This window comes from Salvelinus alpinus, chromosome 20 (genome assembly GCF_045679555.1).
Source record: "Salvelinus alpinus chromosome 20, SLU_Salpinus.1, whole genome shotgun sequence".
Classification (NCBI taxonomy): Eukaryota; Metazoa; Chordata; class Actinopteri; order Salmoniformes; family Salmonidae; genus Salvelinus; species Salvelinus alpinus.
In genome coordinates, this window is record NC_092105.1 from 4,398,811 (window position 1) to 4,420,606 (window position 21,796).

The 21,796-nt window shown below is 42.3% G+C and overlaps 1 protein-coding gene across 3 annotated transcripts in view; it reads right to left on the bottom strand.

The window, feature by feature from the left end:
• LOC139546214 (partitioning defective 3 homolog B-like) overlaps nt 1–21,796 on the bottom strand; it is a 425,714-nt gene that overhangs the window by 394,125 nt on the left and 9,793 nt on the right. For all 3 annotated transcript variants that reach the window (XM_071354341.1, XM_071354342.1, XM_071354340.1), the window contains exon 3: nt 7,311–7,426. In XM_071354341.1, the coding sequence (XP_071210442.1) occupies nt 7,311–7,426 (116 nt within the window). The remainder of the gene's footprint in view (nt 1–7,310; nt 7,427–21,796) is intronic.

The following is a 21,796-nucleotide window of genomic DNA, read 5'->3' on the forward strand; positions in this document are numbered from 1 at the left end:
ATAGATGAATAAATATCTACCTACTAGACCACAACTATCAAACACCTATCACCTAAAGACTATAGATGAATAAATATCTACCTACTAGACCACAACTATCAAACACCTATCACCTAGAGACTATAGATGAATAAATATCTACCACCTTACCTACTAGACCACAACTATCAAACACCTATCACCTAGAGACTATAGATGAATAAATATCTACCTACTAGACCACAACTATCAAACACCTATCACCTAAAGACTATAGATGAATAAATATCTACCTACTAGACCACAACTATCAAACACCTATCACCTAGAGACTATAGATGAATAAATATCTACCACCTTACCTACTAGACCACAACTATCAAACACCTATCACCTAGAGACTATAGATGAATAAATATCTACCTACTAGACCACAACTATCAAACACCTATCACCTAGAGACTATAGATGAATAAATATCTACCTACTAGACCACAACTATCAAACACCTATCACCTAGAGACTATAGATGAATAAATATCTACCTACTAGACCACAACTATCAAACACCTATCACCTAGAGACTATAGATGAATAAATATCTACCTACTAGACCACAACTATCAAACACCTATCACCTAGAGACTATAGATGAATAAATATCTACCACCTTACCTACTAGACCACAACTATCAAACACCTATCACCTAGAGACTATAGATGAATAAATATCTACCTACTAGACCACAACTATCAAACACCTATCACCTAGAGACTATAGATGAATAAATATCTACCTACTAGACCACAACTATCAAACACCTATCACCTAGAGACTATAGATGAATAAATATCTACCTACTAGACCACAACTATCAAACACCTATCACCTAGAGACTATAGATGAATAAATATCTACCTACTAGACCACAACTATCAAACACCTATCACCTAGAGACTATAGATGAATAAATATCTACCTACTAGACCACAACTATCAAACACCTATCACCTAGAGACTATAGATGAATAAATATCTACCTACTAGACCACAACTATCAAACACCTATCACCTAGAGACTATAGATGAATAAATATCTACCACCTTACCTACTAGACCACAACTATCAAACACCTATCACCTAGAGACTATAGATGAATAAATATCTACCTACTAGACCACAACTATCAAACACCTATCACCTAGAGACTATAGATGAATAAATATCTACCTACTAGACCACAACTATCAAACACCTATCACCTAAAGACTATAGATGAATAAATATCTACCTACTAGACCACAACTATCAAACACCTATCACCTAGAGACTATAGATGAATAAATATCTACCTACTAGACCACAACTATCAAACACCTATCACCTAAAGACTATAGATGAATAAATATCTACCACCTTACCTACTAGACCACAACTATCAAACACCTATCACCTAAAGACTATAGATGAATAAATATCTACCTACTAGACCACAACTATCAAACACCTATCACCTAGAGACTATAGATGAATAAATATCTACCTACTAGACCACAACTATCAAACACCTATCACCTAGAGACTATAGATGAATAAATATCTACCTACTAGACCACAACTATCAAACACCTATCACCTAGAGACTATAGATGAATAAATATCTACCTACTAGACCACAACTATCAAACACCTATCACCTAAAGACTATAGATGAATAAATATCTACCTACTAGACCACAACTATCAAACACCTATCACCTAGAGACTATAGATGAATAAATATCTACCACCTTACCTACTAGACCACAACTATCAAACACCTATCACCTAGAGACTATAGATGAATAAATATCTACCTACTAGACCACAACTATCAAACACCTATCACCTAAAGACTATAGATGAATAAATATCTACCACCTTACCTACTAGACCACAACTATCAAACACCTATCACCTAGAGACTATAGATGAATAAATATCTACCACCTTACCTACTAGACCACAACTATCAAACACCTATCACCTAGAGACTATAGATGAATAAATATCTACCACCTTACCTACTAGACCACAACTATCAAACACCTATCACCTAGAGACTATAGATGAATAAATATCTACCACCTTACCTACTAGACCACAACTATCAAACACCTATCACCTAGAGACTATAGATGAATAAATATCTACCTACTAGACCACAACTATCAAACACCTATCACCTAGAGACTATAGATGAATAAATATCTACCTACTAGACCACAACTATCAAACACCTATCACCTAAAGACTATAGATGAATAAATATCTACCTACTAGACCACAACTATCAAACACCTATCACCTAGAGACTATAGATGAATAAATATCTACCTACTAGACCACAACTATCAAACACCTATCACCTAGAGACTATAGATGAATAAATATCTAGGCCTACGTCACCCTAGCTACCAAGTCTCTGTTCAAATTAAAATGGTTCTATGCTTCTATGCTTAATCGATCAGCCTCTCATTCACAAACCCCCAATTAACATTGTTCCTCTAATGATCTCTCTCCCTTTCTCCCTCGCTCTCTCTCCCTCTATCCTTCTCTCTATCCCCCACTCTCTCTCCCTCTATCCTTCCCTCTATCCTCACTCTCTCTTCCTCTATCCTTCTCTCTATCCTCACTCTCTCTCCCTCTATCCTTCTCTCTATCCCCCACTCTCTCTCCCTATATCCTTCCCTTCCCTATATCCTTCCCTCTATCCCTCTTTTCTCTCTCCCTCCCTCACTCTCTCTCCCTATATCCTTCCCTCTTTCCCTCCCTCACTCTCTCTCCTTCCCTCTATCCCTTGCTCTCTCCCTCTATCCCTCCCTCCCTCTCTCTCCCTATATCCTTCCCTCTAGCCCTCTCTCTCTCCCAATATCCTTCCCTCTCTCCCTCACTCTCTCTCCCTATATATATCCTTCCCCTATCCCTCACTCTCTCTCCCTCTATCCCTCACTCTCTCTCCCTATATATATCCTTCCCTCTATCTCTCACTCTCTCTCTCTCTATCCTTCCCTCTATCCCTCACTCTCTCTCCCTATATATATCCTTCCCCCTATCCCTCACTCTCTCTCCCTCTATCCTTCCCTCTATCCCTCACTCTCTCTCCCTATATATATCCTTCCCCCTATCCCTCACTCTCTCTCCCTCTATCCTTCCCTCTATCCCTCACTCTCTCTTCATATATACACTGCTCAAAAAAATAAAGGGAACACTTAAACAACACAATGTAACTCCAAGTCAATCACACTTCTGTGAAATCAAACTGTCCACTTAGGAAGCAACACTGATTGACAATAAATTTCACATGCTGTTGTGCAAATGGAATAGACAAAAGGTGGAAATTATAGGCAATTAGCAAGACACCCCCAATAAAGGAGTGGTTCTGCAGGTGGTGACCACAGACCACTTCTCAGTTCCTATGCTTCCTGGCTGATGTTTTGGTCACTTTTGAATGCTGGCGGTGCTTTCACTCTAGTGGTAGCATGAGACGGAGTCTACAACCCACACAAGTGGCTCAGGTAGTGCAGCTCATCCAGGATGGCACATCAATGCGAGCTGTGGCAAGAAGGTTTGCTGTGTCTGTCAGCGTAGTGTCCAGAGCATGGAGGCGCTACCAGGAGACAGGCCAGTACATCAGGAGACGTGGAGGAGGCCGTAGGAGGGCAACAACCTAGCAGCAGGACCGCTACCTCCGCCTTTGTGCAAGGAGGAGCACTGCCAGAGCCCTGCAAAATGACCTCCAGCAGGCCACAAATGTGCATTCTAACCCCCACTCCATTAGTCTCCCTCTCGATCTCTCCCATCAGTTCAGTTCTGGTGCTCCCTCTTCCCACGGCTCCCAGTAAACTGCTTAGCTTCTAACTGGTCTTAAACTGGCTTCAAGCAGAGATCATGATGTCTGATTTAATTTTCCTGATTTGTCGTCTGAGCGCCGTACTCATATTATTGCATGGTGTGCTTTTTCCGTAAAGTTTTTTTGAAACCTGACACAGCGGTTGCATTAAGGAGAAGTGGATCTATAATTCCATGCATAACAGTTGTATCTTTTAGCAATGTTTATTATGAGTATTTCTGTAAATTGATGTGGCTCTCTGCAAAATCACTGGATGTTTTGGAGCTACTCAACATAACGAGCCAATATAAACTCAGATTCTTGGATATAAATATGAACTTTACCGAACAAAACATACATGTATTGTGTAACATGAAGTCCTATGAGTGTCATCTGAAGAAGATCATCAAAGGTTAGTGATTAATTTTATCTATATTTCTGCTTTTTGTGACTCCTCTCTTTGGCTGGAAAAATGCCTGTGTTTTTCTGTGACTTGGCTCTGACCTAACATAATCGTTTGGTTTGCTTTCGTCATAAAGCCTTTTTTTAAATCGGACACTGTGGCTGGATTTACAACAAGTGATGTACAACAAAATGGTGTAAAATACATGTATGTTTGAGGAATTTTAATTATGGGATTTCTGTTGTTTTGAATTTGGCGCCCTGCAGTTTTCACTGACTGTTGACGAGGTGGGACGCTACCGTCTCACATACCCTAGAGAGGTTAATGCCTTTAGGGGGGTGCAGTGGGTCAATTACCAGGTAGGGAGCACCCCACACACACAACTTTCTGACAAAATTAGAAACGTGTAATATCTGAAAATGTAGCTAGCTAGACTATGGACGCCTCTCACACTGTCACGGATGGTTGCCCTTTAGTTTGAAGATGTAATCCAGAGACAGGTGTTTTATACAACAGCCTTCTGTGTGTTCTCCTTTCGACTCCGTCTGCATATTTGCAATCAAATGCCTGAATTTTCTCCATCTCCTTAGCTATCATATTCTAATTCCACTGATTTCAAAACTCGGTCCTCCAGGAAGTGGAGAACAACACATATGCAGTTCTTTAAAAAAATCTGCGTCAGAAGGGATTCCTACACATACTGACCAGCTCATGTTATAGACAGACACATGCTACATGGCAGACCAATCAGAATTCATCTCTCAGCATGTTCAGCCCACTCAGTATCTCAGCCAATCATAGCTAGCGGGAAGGTTTCTGACTTTTTCTGTGGCTAAACCAACTAGGCTCGTGATTTAACCATTGTATTAGTATTTACAGTTTGTTATTAAGGCACATGAAAGTTCACATGTTCCAAAATGCATTTATGCAAAACAAAAACGCAATTTGATGGAGAGAAAAAAAAGGTTTACATTCAAATGGCTCTCCTGTGAAGAAGTGACGCGTGACATCTTTCCTGAAATGAGTCACAAATGTGCAGGTTTGTCACACAACACAACGCCAAAGATGTCTCAAGTTTTGAGGGAGTGTGCAATTGGCATGCTGACTGCAGGAATGTCCACCAGAGCTGTTGCCAGAGATTTTAACGTTCACTTCTCTAGCATTCTCCGCCTCTAACGTCATTTTAGAGAATTTGACAGCATGTCCAACCGGCCTCACGACCAAAGACCATGTGTAAGCACGCCAGCCCAGGATCCTCCACATCCGGCGTCTTCACCTGCGGGATTGTCTGAGACCAGCTACCCAGACAGCTGATGAAATTGAGGAATATTTCTCTCTGCAATGAATGCCCTTTTGTGGGGAAAAACTGATTGGCTGGGCCTGGGCCTTGCTCCGTAGTGGGTGGGCCTATATCCTCCCAGGCCCACCCTTGGCTGAGCCCCTGCCCAGTCATCTGAAATCCATAGATAACGGCCTAATGGATGTATTTAAACTGACTGATTTCCTTTTATGAACTGTAACTCAGTAAAATCATTGACATTGTTGCATGTTGAGTTTATATTTTATGTTCACTATACATGTTATCTTCTTGACGCACGGATCCCTTTAGCGGGATAATTTTCGTACACATCCGTTGAATTGTAGAGCGCCAAATTCAAAAAAATTACAAAAAATATTTAATTTCATGAAATCACAAGTGCAATATAGCAAAACACAGTTTAGCTTGTTGTTCATCCACCTGTCGTGTCAGATTTTGAAAATATGCTTCACAGCGAAAGCAATCCAAGCGTTTGGGTGAGTTTATCGATCAGTAGACAAAACATTATGAACAGGTAGCATCAAAGGGCAGACGAAAATTCCAAATAGTATCCGCAAAGTTCGTAGAAACATGTCAAACATTTTTTATAATTTATCCTCAGGTTGTTTTTAACATAAATAATCGATAATATTTCAACCGGACGGTAACTAAGAAAATGTCGAGCTATCACTGTGGCGCACATGAACTAATGGAAGGTCATCTGGCTATCCACTGATGCGATGTGAAAAATCTCGCTCATTTTTCAGAATAAAAGCTTGAAACTATATCTAAAGACTGTTCACAACCTGAGGAAGCCATAGGTAAAGGTTGATATCTGGTTGATATCCCTTTAAATTAAGGAAAGTCAGGCAATGGAACAGGGATTTTTCTAAATAAGAGGCACTTCCTGGTTGGATTTCCTCAGGTTTTCGCCTGCAAAATCAGTTCTGTTATACTCACAGACAATATTTTGACAGTTTTGGAAACTTTAGAGTGTTTTCTATCCTAATCTGTCAATTATATGCATATTCTAGTATCTGCACCTGAGAAATAGGCCGTTTACTTTGGGAACGTTCTTTTTCCAAACATAAAAATAGTGCCCCCTTGCTTCAAGAGGTTAACTAACAATAAATACTACACTATATATGGACTTCTGGTATGATCTGTCAACGTGTGTGACGGATGAGGTGTTGTAGTTACATCTCAGTGTGTGTGTGTGAGTGTGAGTGTGTGTGTGTGTGTGTGTGTGTGTGTGTGTGTGTGTGTGTGTGTGTGTGTGTGTGTGTGTGTGTGTGTGTGTGTGTGTGTGTGTGTGTGTGTGTGTGTGTGTGTGTGTGTGTGTGTAAGACAGTAAGGTTGTGTGTAAGGGTGTGTTGATACAGTGTGCCTGGTATGTACTGTAGATATGTTAAAGGTTTGGGACTAATCAAATCAAAGTTTATTTGTCACCGTGCCCCGAATACAACAGGTGTAGACCTTACAGTGAAATGCTTACTTACAGGCTCTAACCAATAGTGCAAAAAAGGTGTTAGGTGAACAATAGGTAAGTAAAATAAATAAAACAACAGTAAAAAGACAGGCTATATACAGTAGCACAATTGGTTGGGCGCCCGTAAAACTGCTGCCATTTCTTCCAGCACCATTTTGTCCCACTAGTTTTTACCTGGGGGCCTGTCGTTGGGCTCCTGAGGCTGGGTTAGGGTTAGGTATAGTTACAGTAGGGCTGGGTGTAGGTACTGTAACAGTAGGAAGGCTTACCGTGAGGGGTTCAGGGCCAGGCCTGTTGTTGGGCTCCTGAGGCTGGGGGGGCTGTGAGGTCTCCACTGGGGGGCTGAGGGCTGATTCACTGCTGCTCCTTACAAGCAGAGGAGTGTCTGGAGTAGAGAACACAGACAGGTCAGTGGGTAAAGGAAGACAACATTGATCTTAGTTCATGATCTATTATTTAAAAGCTAGGTCATAGTTCATATGAAAGTATAGACCCCTACCCTGGCAGGTCAACAAAATGTCTGTTCAAACAAATGGAACGCTCAGATACCATGTTTATGTCTCTGTGTCCAGTATGAAGGAAGTTACAGGTAGTTTGTCTCTGTGTCCAGTATGAAGGAAGTTACAGGTAGTTTGTATGTCTCTGTGTCCAGTATGAGGTAGTTTATGAAGGAAGTTTGTATGGGAGTGCGTAACTGGCGGCAGGAGAGCAAAACTGGGTAATCAACGGAGCAGTTTTATTCATAAAAAACACCGGAAACCAGAACAACAAACAAATGGGAACAAAACCCGTCGCGCACCAGAGAAAACGTGCACATGCACTTACAATAAACATTCCCACACAAAGACATGGGGGGAACAGAGGGTTAAATACACAACATGTAATGAGGGGAATTGAGACCAGGTGTGTGGGAAGACAAGACAAAACAAATGGAAAATGAAAAGTGGATTGATGATGGCTAGAAGACCGGCGACGCCGAGCGCCGAGCGGAACAAGGAGAGGACCCGACTTTGGCGGAAGTCGTGACAAAGTTAGAGGTAGTTTCGCAATCTTGGTTTCATCAGACCAGAGAATCTTGTTTCTCATGGTCTGAGAGTCCTTTAGGTGCCTTTTGACAAACTCCAAATGGGTTATCATGTGCCTTTTACTGAGGAGTGGCATCCGTCTGACCACTCTACCATAAAGACCTGATTGGTGGAGTGCTGCAGAGATGGTTGTCCTTCTGGAAGGGTTCTCCCATCTCCACAGAGGTACTCTGGGGCTCTGTCAGAGTGACCATCGGTTCTTGGTCACCTCCCTGTCCAAGGCCCTTCTCCCCTGATTGCTCAGTTTGGCCGGGTGGCCAGCTCCAGAAAGAGTCTTGGTGGTTCCAAACTTCTTCCATTTAAGAATGATGGACTGTGTTCTTGGGGACCTTCAATGCTGCAGAAATGTTTTGGTACCCTTCCCCAGATCTGTGCCTCGACACAATCCTGTCTCAGAGCTCTACGGACAATTCCTTCGACCTCATGGCTCGGTTTTTGCTCTGACATGCACTGTCAACTGTGGGACCTTATATAGACAGATGTGTCCAAATCATGTCCAATCAATTGAATTTACCACAGGTGGACTCCAATCAAGTTGTAGAAACATCTCAAGGATGATCAATGGAAACAGGATGCACCTGAGCTCAGTTTTGAGTCTCATAGCGAAGGGTCTGAATACTTATGTGAGGGAAAAGGGGATATCTAGTCAGTTGTACAACTGAATGCATTCAACTGAAATGTGTCTTCCGCATTTAACCCCTAGATCAGAGTGGTGCGGGGGGCTGCCTTCGACATCCAGTGGGTTAACTGCCTTGTTCAGGGGTAGAATGACAGATTTTTACCTTGTCAGCTCGGGGATTTAATCTAGCAACCTTTCGGTTACTGGACCAACGCTCTAACCACTAGGCTCTAACCACTAGGCTACCTGCCGCCCCAGAAAAGGTATTTCTGTTTAAAAATGTTAATAAATGTGCAACAAAAAAAACTGTTTTTGCATTTTCATTATGGGGTTTGATGAGGAATGTTTAGTACCCATATCAGGAGCTTGACATTAAAACAAAAGTTATACTCTAATTGACTCCATAACAAGCTAGAATAAGCCTTGTGCTAGCCTAATAAATTGTAATAAAGCCTAGTTTTACATTTTGCAGATGAGTTCGGCTGAGGATAGTAACACTGCAGCAGCCTCAAACAAGGCTTGAAAAGGGCTCTGAAAGTAGACAATTCCACAGGGGGGTGAAAAATTTGCCAACGGTGGAGAAAGTCTAAAACCATATGGTACCCATCATCTCTGCTATGGACAGAGAGAGACAGAGAGACAGAGACAGAGACAGAGACAGAGACAGAGACAGAGACAGAGAGAGAGAGACAGAGAGAGAGAGAGAGAGAGAGAGAGAGAGAGAGAGAGAGAGAGAGAGAGAGAGAGACAGAGACAGAGACAGAGACAGAGACAGAGACAGAGACAGAGAGAGAGAGAGAGAGAGAGAGAGAGAGAGAGAGAGAGAGAGAATGTAACAGAGAGATGGAAATAGATAGATTTTAGTTTAGTTTATTAATTCGACCATTTAAAAAAAAAAACAAGCACACATAAAACTTAAAAGCCATACATGCACATGAATAAAATCATGGAGGATAACACACAATAAAGTCTGGGACTTATTTCCATTGTGGTCCTCTTGAGACAAGATCGAACACAGTACGGCAGTGAAATAATAAAACAAAAACAGAGAAGAAGAACATCTCTCTCATCATCCCAGTTACATCATAGGGGTTATTCATATGGGCACAGAGGACATCAAACATATTTTTACTTTGTTTGTAAAGCTGTCCAGAGAGGACGTTGTTTTTATGGGCAGAGGCAACTCATTCCATTCTGAGGCTCCAGTATTCTAGAAAGTACCTTTCCCAGCATTACTCCTGAACCTGTATAAGCACACATCAGCTACACCTGGTGCTGTGATTGTGTGCCTCCCTAACACGAGGAAAGTAATTAGATATCTGGGCGCAGGACCATAAATACTCCTGTAAACCAAACCTAGTCTAATCTGGGACACCCTAGCCTCAACAGGCAGCCAGTTTAGTTCCTGAAAGCAGCTCCGGCCTATGTGAGTGCGTGGATTCACCTTCAATACTACCCTGATCATCTTATTCGGGGCTATCTGGAGCTTCCCCTTCATAAGCTTAGCTAAGCCCCCAAACCAGGAAGTACATAGTCAAAATGGCATTGAATGAGGGCAGTGGCTAGAGTCCTTATCAAGCAGCTTGGACTTTCTAGCCAAAAACTTAATCCTGGCATTAACCTTCCCTAGCACCTTATTGGCCGTGCATTAACCTTCCCTAGCACCTTATTGGCCGTGCATTAACCTTCCCTAGCACCTTATTGGCCGTGCATTAACCTTCCCTAGCACCTTATTGGCCGTGCATTAACCTTCCCTAGCACCTTATTGGCCGTGCATTAACCTTCCCTAGCACCTTATTGGCCGTGCATTAACCTTCCCTAGCACCTTATTGGCCGTGCATTAACCTTCCCTAGCACCTTATTGGCCGTGCATTAATCTTGACACTACAGGGGGTGCTGTTTCAACTTCGACATTTTGCGTTCCCAAATTAAACTGCCTCGTACTCAATTCTTGCTCGTACAATATGCATATTATTATTACTATTGGATAGAAAACAATCTCTAGTTTCTAAAACCGTTTGAATTATGTCTGTGGGTGAACCAGAAGTCTTTCTGCAGCGAAAATCATGACAGGAACTGCGAAGGTCTGAAAACTAGGCTCTGATCTCGGATCAGTTTAAAGCTCTGTATGTGTCCTATGGGTCGAAATGAACTGCACCCGCCTTCCCCTGGATGTCAGTAACCAATGGGAAGTGGAATGGAGTCTCTACGTATTTCTCAGACTTTATAAAAGGCCATGGAGTGGAAGGTCCGTTCTTTTCGACGCTCGTCAAGACGCAAGAGAGGACATCAGGATGGCATGCTCAAAAGCTCTCGTTATCGGCCTAAGATATATCCGTCTGTGATTTAATTCGATATAGGTGTTAGAAACATCATAACGAAGTTATTTTAAACCGATTTATATCAGTTTATGCGAGTATATTGCTATTTTCGGAATTTTCGTAGTATTGCGTTTGAGGATTTGGACATGTGTGTGCCGTGTAGCTATCGTTAGCTGCTAATTCCGAAGTTGAAGAGGACGTTTTACAACAAAGCAACGATTCTTTTGGACAAAGGACACCTTGCCCAAGATTCTGATGGAAGCTCAACTAATAGTAAGAACTATTTATGATGTTAATTCGTTGTTCTGTGGAAAAATGTAAAAGTATTTTTCGGCCATTATTGCGGCACTGGTCTGGCTGTAACGCACACTGTATGTCTAGTAACGTTAATTTTAAAAATCTAACACAGCGGTTGCATTAATAACTAATGCATCTTTCAATTGCTGTCCAACCTGTATTTTTTTGTCAAGTTTTCGATTATTTATTGATTAGATTAGGTGCCTTTCCAAGATGGCGCCGGCCAGAATGCATGCCATGTTTTTACTGATTACATTGCATAACCACGATTTGTGCTGCTAAATATGCACATTTTCGAACAAAAGCTATATGCATTGTGTAATATGATGTTACAGGACTGTCATCTGATGAAGTATATCAAGGTTAGTAAAATTATATATCTTTTGCTGGGTTGTTACGATCGCTAACATTTACTGCTGGTAAATGTGGTTGTGATTCTGGCTATTGTGGTAAACTCATATAATGCTATATTGTGTTTTCGCTGTAAAACACTTAAAAATTCTGACATATTGGCTGGATTCACAAGATGTTGGGCTTTCATTTGCTGTACGCTGTGTATTTTTCAGAAATGTTTTAAGATGAGTAATTAGTTATTTGACGTTGGTCTCTGTAATTATTCTGGCAGCTTCGGCACTATTTCAGATTGCAGCTGCAATGGTAAACTGTGATTTATACCTGAAAAATTCAAATTTTTCTAAAAAAACAGATGCTATACCATAAATATGTTATCAGACTGTCATCTTATGAAGTTGTTTCTTGGTTAGTAGCTATATATATCTTTATTTAGTCGAATTAGCGATAGCTACTGATGGAGTAAAAAACTGGTGGAGTAAAAAAAGTGGTGTCTTTTGCTAACGTGGTTAGCTAATAGATTTACATATTGTGTCTTCCCTGTAAAACATTTTAAAAATCAGAAATGATGGCTGGATTCACAAGATCTGTATCTTTCATCTGGTGTCTTGGACTTGTGATTTAATGATATTTAGATGCTAGTATTTACTTGTGACGCTATGCTAGGCTATGCTAGTCAGCTTTTTTACTGTGGGGGGTGCTCCCGGATCCGGGTTTGGGAGGAATTAGAGGTTAATCTTCCCTAGCACCTTATTGGCCATGCATTAACCTTCCCTAGCACCTTATTGGCCGTGCATTAACCTTCCCTAGCACCTTATTGGCCGTGCATTAACCTTCCCTAGCACCTTATTGGCCGTGCATTAACCTTCCCTAGCACCTTATTGGCCATGCTCACACCTCCCAAGCTTCCATCAAGGATACATCCCAGGTAGCTAACAGGTTTTAGTACTCAGCACCACCCCCCCCCCTAACTCCACTCTGATTTCAGACAACCTACACAATTTAGGATCCAAAAATAATTGCTTCAGTTTCCCTAAGTGCAGAGATAACTTATTATCTCCAAGCCATTTGCTAATGTTAGTAAGCTCTGTGCTAAGTATGCTCTCCAACATAGTTTTATTATTGTGAGACACCAGAAGTGTAGAGTCATCCGCATGAAGAAAAAGACGGCAAGAACATGCATCTTTCATATCGTTAATATACAATAAAAACAGTAGAGGCCCAAACACGCTCCCCTGCGGAACGCCACAACTCATTGGTTCTGCCTGAGACAGTGAACCATTAACCTCTACTACTTGCTCCCTTCCTGATAAATAGGATTTTACCCAGCCTAGAGGGATACTGCTTAACCCCTGTGCCTCCAGTTTGGAGATTAGGAGACAATGGTTAACTGTATCAAAGGCCTTCTGTAGGTCAAGCAGTACCATTCCACACAGATTTCCCTCGTCAATCTCTTTCCTGATGAAGTCAGTCAAGTAAAGTAGACATGAATGAGTGGAGTATGTTTTTCTAAAACCCCGACTGAAAATCATGCATTAGACCCAGTTTGTTAACACATTTACTCATGTACAATTCTCTCCAGGATCTTTGATGTTACACAGAGGATAGATACAGGCCTATAATTCCCAGGGTCAGACTTTATCCCCTGCTTATACAGAGGATAGATACAGGCCTATAATTCCCAGGGTCAGACTTTATCCCCTTCTTATACAGAGGATAGATACAGGCCTATAATTCCCAGGGTCAGACTTTATCCCCTTCTTATACAGAGGTATAACTTCAGCTTGTTTCATGTCCCTGGGAAAGGTGCCTTGTCCAAGAGAGCGAATAACAATATGCGTAATACAAGGGCCAATTTGCTCAGCAGGATCTATTAGAAACCTTGCAGGAATATTATCCAGGCCTGTGGCTTTGGAGTATTTAAACTCTGCCAGCATACGGACTATTTTGGCTGTTTGCTACCTTTGCAAAAGAAAAAGAGTATGGCTGAACCCCTAACTCTACATAATACTTCTTGACTTGGTTGCTTCCATACAAACCAGAACTGGTGGGCAGCTTGCTAACCAGCTTGCTGGCAACAGAAGTTAAAAAAATAGTTGAATTCATTGGCAACCTCTGCTTTTTCATATACCATCTCCCCTCTGATGTTCAGTCCGATACTGTTTAGTTTGTTTTTGGTAGTACTACTACAGCCTAGTTCCTTAAATGATTTCCAAAGCTTTTTAGGGTCATTTTTGTTTTCATTTACTTTCTCAGCAAAGTAACCCCTCTTAGCTTCATCCATCCTGCTCTGTGCTTCATTTCTGTGACGTTTATATAGGACAAAATCATGCTGCTCTTGAGAGTTCTTACATTTCTTAAAGGCCTTATTCCTTGCTTGGATAGATTCTAGAATCTCATGATTAAACCGAGGGCTAGATCCCTGCTTTACCCTGACCCGTCTAATGGGAGCCATCACATTCACCACATCAAGGAATCTACATTTAAAGGCTTCCCAGGCACTGTCTACCCCTACACTATCCAGCACAGGTGACCAGTCAATTTTACCCACTTCCTCCCTAAACTTTTCAACACAGTATTTTTTGAGTCCTCTGATTCTAACGGTTTTGTGACACTTAAATATTTCTTAAAAAATCCTCCTTGTGCAAAATGTAATAAAATGATCACTGACTCTTGAATTTGCAGACGTGTTGCTGTGCGTTTTGTTGCCAACTTTGCTTTGCTAGCTTTGCTTTGCTACCTGACAACTTTACGTTTTTTTTCTTCTTTTTAATTACCGTTTATATTTTTAGTTTTTCCATCACAACTTTTTTCCCTCATTCAACTTTTTCACTCCGGACGCTTTATCTGGACATGGTTCGTCAACACCTTCAACAGCCGAAGCTAAGTAGTAACTTTAACATGATGTCTTCTAACTGCATTCGCTGTACTCATAATATACAGGAGAACGATCGCCTTACGGCGAGGATAGCTGTGCTGCAAGCCCAGCTTCAGACGCAATCGTTAGGCAAGGGTAATTTCAGTGTAGGAAAGGGTGAAACAGCGTCTGTGCCACCAGTAAGTACAGATAGTAACGTTAGTATAAATCCCCCCGCACGGTCCCCGCAGCCGGACAACTTTCTCATGGCTTCTGGAAGGAAATGCTGTCGGAATGCTCAACCGGTGTCGCTCATTCAGCCGACAGAAACTTTCAACCGGTTCTCCCCATTATGTAGCGAGTCGGAGTCTGAGTCTTCTCTTGTCTCTACTCCTCCCGTTACGGGGTCTGAGACGCCGAAGGCTCCCACCATTAGCTCTGACAAATTGAAAACCCTAGTCATTGGCGACTCCATTACCCGCAGTATTAGACTTAAAACGAATCACCCAGAGATCTTACACTGTTTACCAGGGGGCAGGGCTACCGACGTTAAGGCTAATCTGAAGATGGTGCTGGCTAAAGCTAAAACTGGCGAGTGTAGAGAGTATAGAGATATTGTTATCCACGTCGGCACCAACGATGTTAGGATGAAACAGTCAGAGGTCACCAAGCACAACATAGCTTCAGCCTGTAAATCAGCTAGAAAGATGTGTCGGCATCGAGTAATTGTCTCTGGCCCCCTCCCAGTTAGGGGGAGTGACGAGCTCTACAGCAGAGTCTCACAACTCAATCGCTGGTTGAAAACTGTTTTCTGCCCCTTCCAACAGATAGAATTTGTAGATAATTGGCCCTCTTTCTGGGACTCACCCACAAACAGGACCAGGCCTGGCCTGTTGAGGAGTGACGGACTCCATCCTAGCTGGAGGGGTGCTCTCATCTTATCTACTAACATAGATAGGGCTCTAACTCCTCTAGCTCCACAATGAAATAGGGTGCAGGCCAGGCAGCAGGCTGTTAGCCAACCTGCCAGCTTAGTGGAGTCTGCCAATAGCACAGTCAGTGTAGTCAGCTCAGCCATCCCCATTGAGACTGTGTCTGTGCCTCGACCTAGGTTGGGCAAAACTAAACATGGCGGTGTTCGCCTTAGCAATCTCACTAGGATAAAGACCTCCTCCATTCCTGCCATTATTGAAAGAGATTGTGATACCTCACATCTCAAAATAGGGTTACTTAATGTTAGATCCCTCACTTCAAAGGCAGTCATAGTCAATGAACTAATCACTGATCATAATCTTGATGTGATTGGCCTGACTGAAACATGGCTTAAGCCTGATGAATTTACTGTGTTAAATGAGGCCTCACCTCCTGGTTACACTAGTGACCATATCCCCCGTGCATCCCGCAAAGGCGGAGGTGTTGCTAACATTTACGATAGCAAATTTCAATTTACAAAAAAAAGAATGACGTTTTCGTCTTTTGAGCTTCTAGTCATGAAATCTATGCAGCCTACTCAATCACTTTTTATAGCTACTGTTTATAGGTCTCCTGGGCCATATACAGCGTTCCTCTCTGAGTTCCCTGAATTCCTATCAGACCTTGTAGTCATAGCAGATCATATTTTAATTTTTGGTGATTTTAATATTCATATGGAGAAGTCCACAGACCCACTCCAAAAGTATTTCGGAGCCATCATCGACTCAGTGGGTTTTGTCCAACATGTCTCTGGACCTACTCACTGCCACAGTCATACTCTGGACCTAGTTTTGTCCCATGGAATAAATGTTGTAGATCTTAATGTTTTTCCTCATAATCCTGGACTGTCGGACCACCATCTTATTACGTTTGCAATCGCAACAAATAATCTGCTCAGACCCCAACCAAGGAGCATCAAAAGTCGTGCTATAAATTCTCAGACAACACAAAAATTCCTTGACGCCCTTCCAGACTCCTTCTGCCTACCCAAGGACGTCAGAGGACAAAAATCAGTTAACCACCTAACTGAGGAACTCAATTTAACCTTGCGCAATACCCTAGATGCAGTTGCACCCCTAAAAACGAAAAACATTTGTCATAAGAAACTAGCTCCCTGGTACACAGAAAATACCCGAGCTTTGAAGCAAGCTTCCAGAAAATTGGAACGGAAATGGCGCCACACCAAACTGGAAGTCTTCCGACTAGCTTGGAAAGACAGTACCGTGCAGTACCGAAGAGCCCTCATTGCTGCTCGATCATCCTACTTTTCCAACTTAATTGAGGAAAATAAGAACAATCCAAAATTTATTTTTGATACTGTTGCAAAGCTAACTAAAAAGCAGCATTCCCCAAGAGAGGATGGCTTTCACTTCAGCAGTAATAAATTCATGAACTTCTTTGAGGAAAAAATCATGATCATTAGAAAGCAAATTACGGACTCCTCTTTAAATCTGCATATTCCTCCAGGGCTTAGCTGTCCTGGATCTGCACAGCTCTGCCAGGGCCTGGGATCGGGAGATACACTTAAGTGTTTTAGTACTATATCTCTTGACACAATGATGAAAATAATCATGGCCTCTAAACCTTCAAGCTGCATACTGGATCCTATTCCTACTAAACTACTGAAAGAGCTGCTTCCTGTGCTTGGCCCTCCTATGTTGAACATAATAAACGGCTCTCTATCCACCGGATGTGTACCAAACTCACTAAAAGTGGCAGTAATAAAGCCTCTCTTGAAAAAGCCAAACCTTGACCCGGAAAATATAAAAAACTATCGGCCTATATCGAATCTTCCATTCCTCTCAAAAATTTTAGAAAAAGCTGTTGCGCAGCAACTCACTGCCTTCCTGAAGACAAACAATGTATACGAAATGCTTCAGTCTGGTTTTAGACCCCATCATAGCACTGAGACTGCACTTGTGAAGGTGGTAAAGGACCTTTTAATGACGTCAGACCGAGACTCTGCATCTGTCCTCGTGCTCCTAGACCTTAGTGCTGCCTTTGACACCATCGATCACCACATTCTTTTGGAGAGACTGGAAACCCAAATTGGTCTACACGGACAAGTTCTGGCCTGGTTTAGATCTTACCTGTCGGAAAGATATCAGTTTGTCTCTGTGAATGGTCTGTCCTCTGACAAATCAACTGTACATTTCGGTGTTCCACAAGGTTCCGTTTTAGGACCACTATTGTTTTCACTATATATTTTACCTCTTGGGGATGTTATTCGAAAACATAATGTTAACTTTCACTGCTATGCGGATGACACACAGCTGTACATTTCAATGAAACATGGTGAAGCCCCAAAATTGCCCTCGCTAGAAGCCTGTGTTTCAGACATAAGGAAGTGGATGGCTGCAAACTTTCTACTTTTAAACTCGGACAAAACAGAGATGCTTGTTCTAGGTCACAAGAAACAAAGAGATCTTCTGTTAAATCTGACAATTAATCTTGTTGGTTGTAAAGTCGTCTAAAATAAAACTGTGAAGGACCTCGGCGTTACTCTTGACCCTGATCTCTCTTTTGACGAACATATCAAGACTGTTTCAAGGACAGCTTTTTTCCATCTACGTAACATTGCAAAAATCAGAAATTTTCTGTCCAAAAATGATGCAGAAAAATGTATCCATGCATTTGTTACTTCTAGGTTAGACTACTGCAATGCTCTACTTTCCGGCTACCCGGATAAAGCACTAAATAAACTTCAGTTAGTGCTAAATACGGCTGCTAGAATCCTGACTAGAACCAAGAAATTTGATCATATTACTCCAGTGCTAGCTTCCCTACACTGGCTTCCTGTTAAGGCAAGGGCTGATTTCAAGGTTTTACTGTTAACCTATAAAGCGTTACATGGGCTTGCTCCTACCTATCTTTCCGAGTTGGTCCTGCCGTACATACCTATACGTACGCTACGGTCACAAGACGCAGGCCTCCTAATTGTCCCTAGAATTTCTAAGCAAACAGCGGGAGGCAGGGCTTTCTCCTATAGATCTCCATTTTTATGGAACGGTCTGCCTACCCATGTGAGAGACGCAGACTCGGTCTCAACCTTTAAGTCTTTACTGAAGACTTATCTCTTCAGTAGGTCATATGATTGAGTGTAGTCTGGCCCAGGAGTGTGAAGGTGAACGGAAAGGCTCTGGAGCAACGAACCGCCCTTGCTGTCTCTGCCTGGCCGGTTCCCCTCTCTCCACTGGGATTCTCTGCCTCTAACCCTATTACAGGGGCTGAGTCACTGGCTTACTGGTGCTCTTTCATGCCGTCCCTGGGAGGGGTGCGTCACTTGAGTGGGTTGAGTTACTGACGTGATCTTCCTGTCTGGGTTGCCGCCCCCCCTTGGTTTGTGCTGTGGTGGAGATCTTTGTGGGCTATACTCGGCCTTGTCTCAGGATTGTAAGTTGGTGGTTGAAGATATCCCTCTAGTGGTGTGGGGGCTGTGCTTTGGCAAAGTGGGTGGGGTTATATCCTTCCTGTTTGGCCCTGTCCGGGGGTTTCTTCTGATGGGGCCACAGTGTCTCCTGACCCCTCCTGTCTCAGCCTCCAGTATTTATGCTGCAGTAGTTTATGTGTCGGGGGGCTAGGGTCAGTTGGTTATACCTGGAGTACTTCTCCTATCTTATCCAGTGTCCTGTGTGAATTTAAGTATGGTCTCTCTAATTCTCTCGTTCTCTCCTTCTTTCTCTCTCTCGGAGAACCTGAGCCCTAGGACCATACGTCACGGCAAACCGGGCATGATGACTCCTTGCTGTCCCCAGTCCACCTGGCCTTGCTGCTATTCCAGTTTCAGCTGTTCTGCCTGCGGTTATGGAACCCCTACCTGTCCCAGACCTGCTGTTTTCAACTCTTAATGATCGGCTATGAAAAGCCAACTGATATTTATTCCTGATTATTATTTGACCATGCTTGTCATTTATGAACATTTTGAAAATCTTGGCTCTCTCTAATTCTCTCCTTCTCTCTTTCTTTCTCTCTCTCGGAGGACCTGAGCCCTAGGACCATACGTCACGGCAAACCGGGCATGATGACTCCTTGCTGTCCCCAGTCCGCCTGGCCTTGCTGCTATTCCAGTTTCAGCTGTTCTGCCTGCGGTTATGGAACCCCTACCTGTCCCAGACCTGCTGTTTTCAACTCTTAATGATCGGCTATGAAAAGCCAACTGATATTTATTCCTGATTATTATTTGACCATGCTTGTCATTTATGAACATTTTGAAAATCTTGGCTCTCTCTAATTCTCTCTTTCTTTCTCTCTCTCGGAGCACCTGAGCCCTAGGACCATACGTCAGGACTACCGGGCATGATGACTCCTTGCTGTCCCCAGTCCACCTGGCCTTGCTGCTAATCCAGTTTCAACTGTTCTGCCTGCGGTTATGGAACCGCCACCTGTCCCAGACCTGCTATTTTCAACTCTTAATGATCGGCTATGAAAAGCCAACTGAAAATTATTCATGATTATTATTTGACCATGCTTGTCACTTATGAATATTTTGAACATCTTGGCATAGTTCTGTTATAATCTCCACCCGGCACAGCCAGAAGAGGACTGGCCACCCCTCATAGCCTGGTTCCTCTCTAGGTTTCTTCCTAGGTTTTGGCCTTTCTAGGGAGTTTTTCCTAGCCACCGTGCTTCTACACCTGCATTGCTTGCTGTTTGGGGTTTTAGGCTGGGTTTCTGTACAGCACTTCGAGATATTAGCTGATGCACGAAGGGCTATATAAAATAAACTTGATTTGATTTGATTGATTTGATTTGATTCCATAGACTATTACTCCACTCTGCGATATTTTTGAGATTTATCAGACACCAATATTAAGTAATTTGTACTTTGCACTGTTTCACATATCCTGGTGGGATATTTTATCAGTTGGGTCAGAACAAGTGATCTACAAAAGTGCATAAATACATTGTGGGTTGGGATATTCATTTTCCAGACATCAGTATTGAAATCCCCTAACAATAGTGTTTCCTTCAACAGGGAATCATTACAGTTTGACAACACAATTTCAAGACCTTCATAGAATGCATTCTGCTTGGGCGGCCTATAACACACCCCCAACAAAATCGTCTTGGTTTTGGGAAGGCAGATATCCAGCCAGACAATCTCCAGATCAGCGTTTAAATCCGATCTGACGTTAAAAGTAATGTCTGATCTTACAAACGCACATATTCCCCCACCGTTCCGATTCCGATCCTTCCTGACAACAGAGTAATTACCTATCTCAATTTCTGAGTCACAAACAGATGTTTGGATTCAGATCTATTAATATCACTAATGAATCCAGCAGTGAGAAGACAGACTGAGAAACTAATGAATCCAGCAGTGAGAAGACAGACTGAGAAACTAATGAATCCAGCAGTGAGAAGACAGACTGAGAAACTAATGAATCCAGCAGTGAGAAGACAGACTGAGAAACTAATGAATCCAGCAGTGAGAAGACAGACTGAGAAACTAATGAATCCAGCAGTGAGAAGACAGACTGAGAAACTAATGAATCCAGCAGTGAGAAGACAGACTGAGAAACTAATGAATCCAGCAGACTGAGAAGACAGACTGAGAAACTAATGAATCCAGCAGACTGAGAAGACAGACTGAGAAACTAATGAATCCAGCAGACTGAGAAGACAGACTGAGAAACTAATGAATCCAGCAGACTGAGAAGACAGACTGAGAAACTAATGAATCCAGCAGTGAGAAGACAGACTGAGAAACTAATGAATCCAGCAGTGAGAAGACAGACTGAGAAACTAATGAATCCAGCAGTGAGAAGACAGACTGAGAAACTAATGAATCCAGCAGTGAGAAGACAGACTGAGAAACTAATGAATCCAGCAGTGAGAAGACAGACTGAGAAACTAATGAATCCAGCAGTGAGAAGACAGACTGAGAAACTAATGAATCCAGCAGTGAGAAGACAGACTGAGAAACTAATGAATCCAGCAGTGAGAAGACAGACTGAGAAACTAATGAATCCAGCAGTGAGAAGACAGACTGAGAAACTAATGAATCCAGCAGTGAGAAGACAGACTGAGAAACTAATGAATCCAGCAGTGAGAAGACAGACTGAGAAACTAATGAATCCAGCAGACTGAGAAGACAGACTGAGAAACTAATGAATCCAGCAGACTGAGAAGACAGACTGAGAAACTAATGAATCCAGCAGTGAGAAGACAGACTGAGAAACTATGAATCCAGCAGTGAGAAGACAGACTGAGAAACTAATGAATCCAGCAGTGAGAAGACAGACTGAGAAAC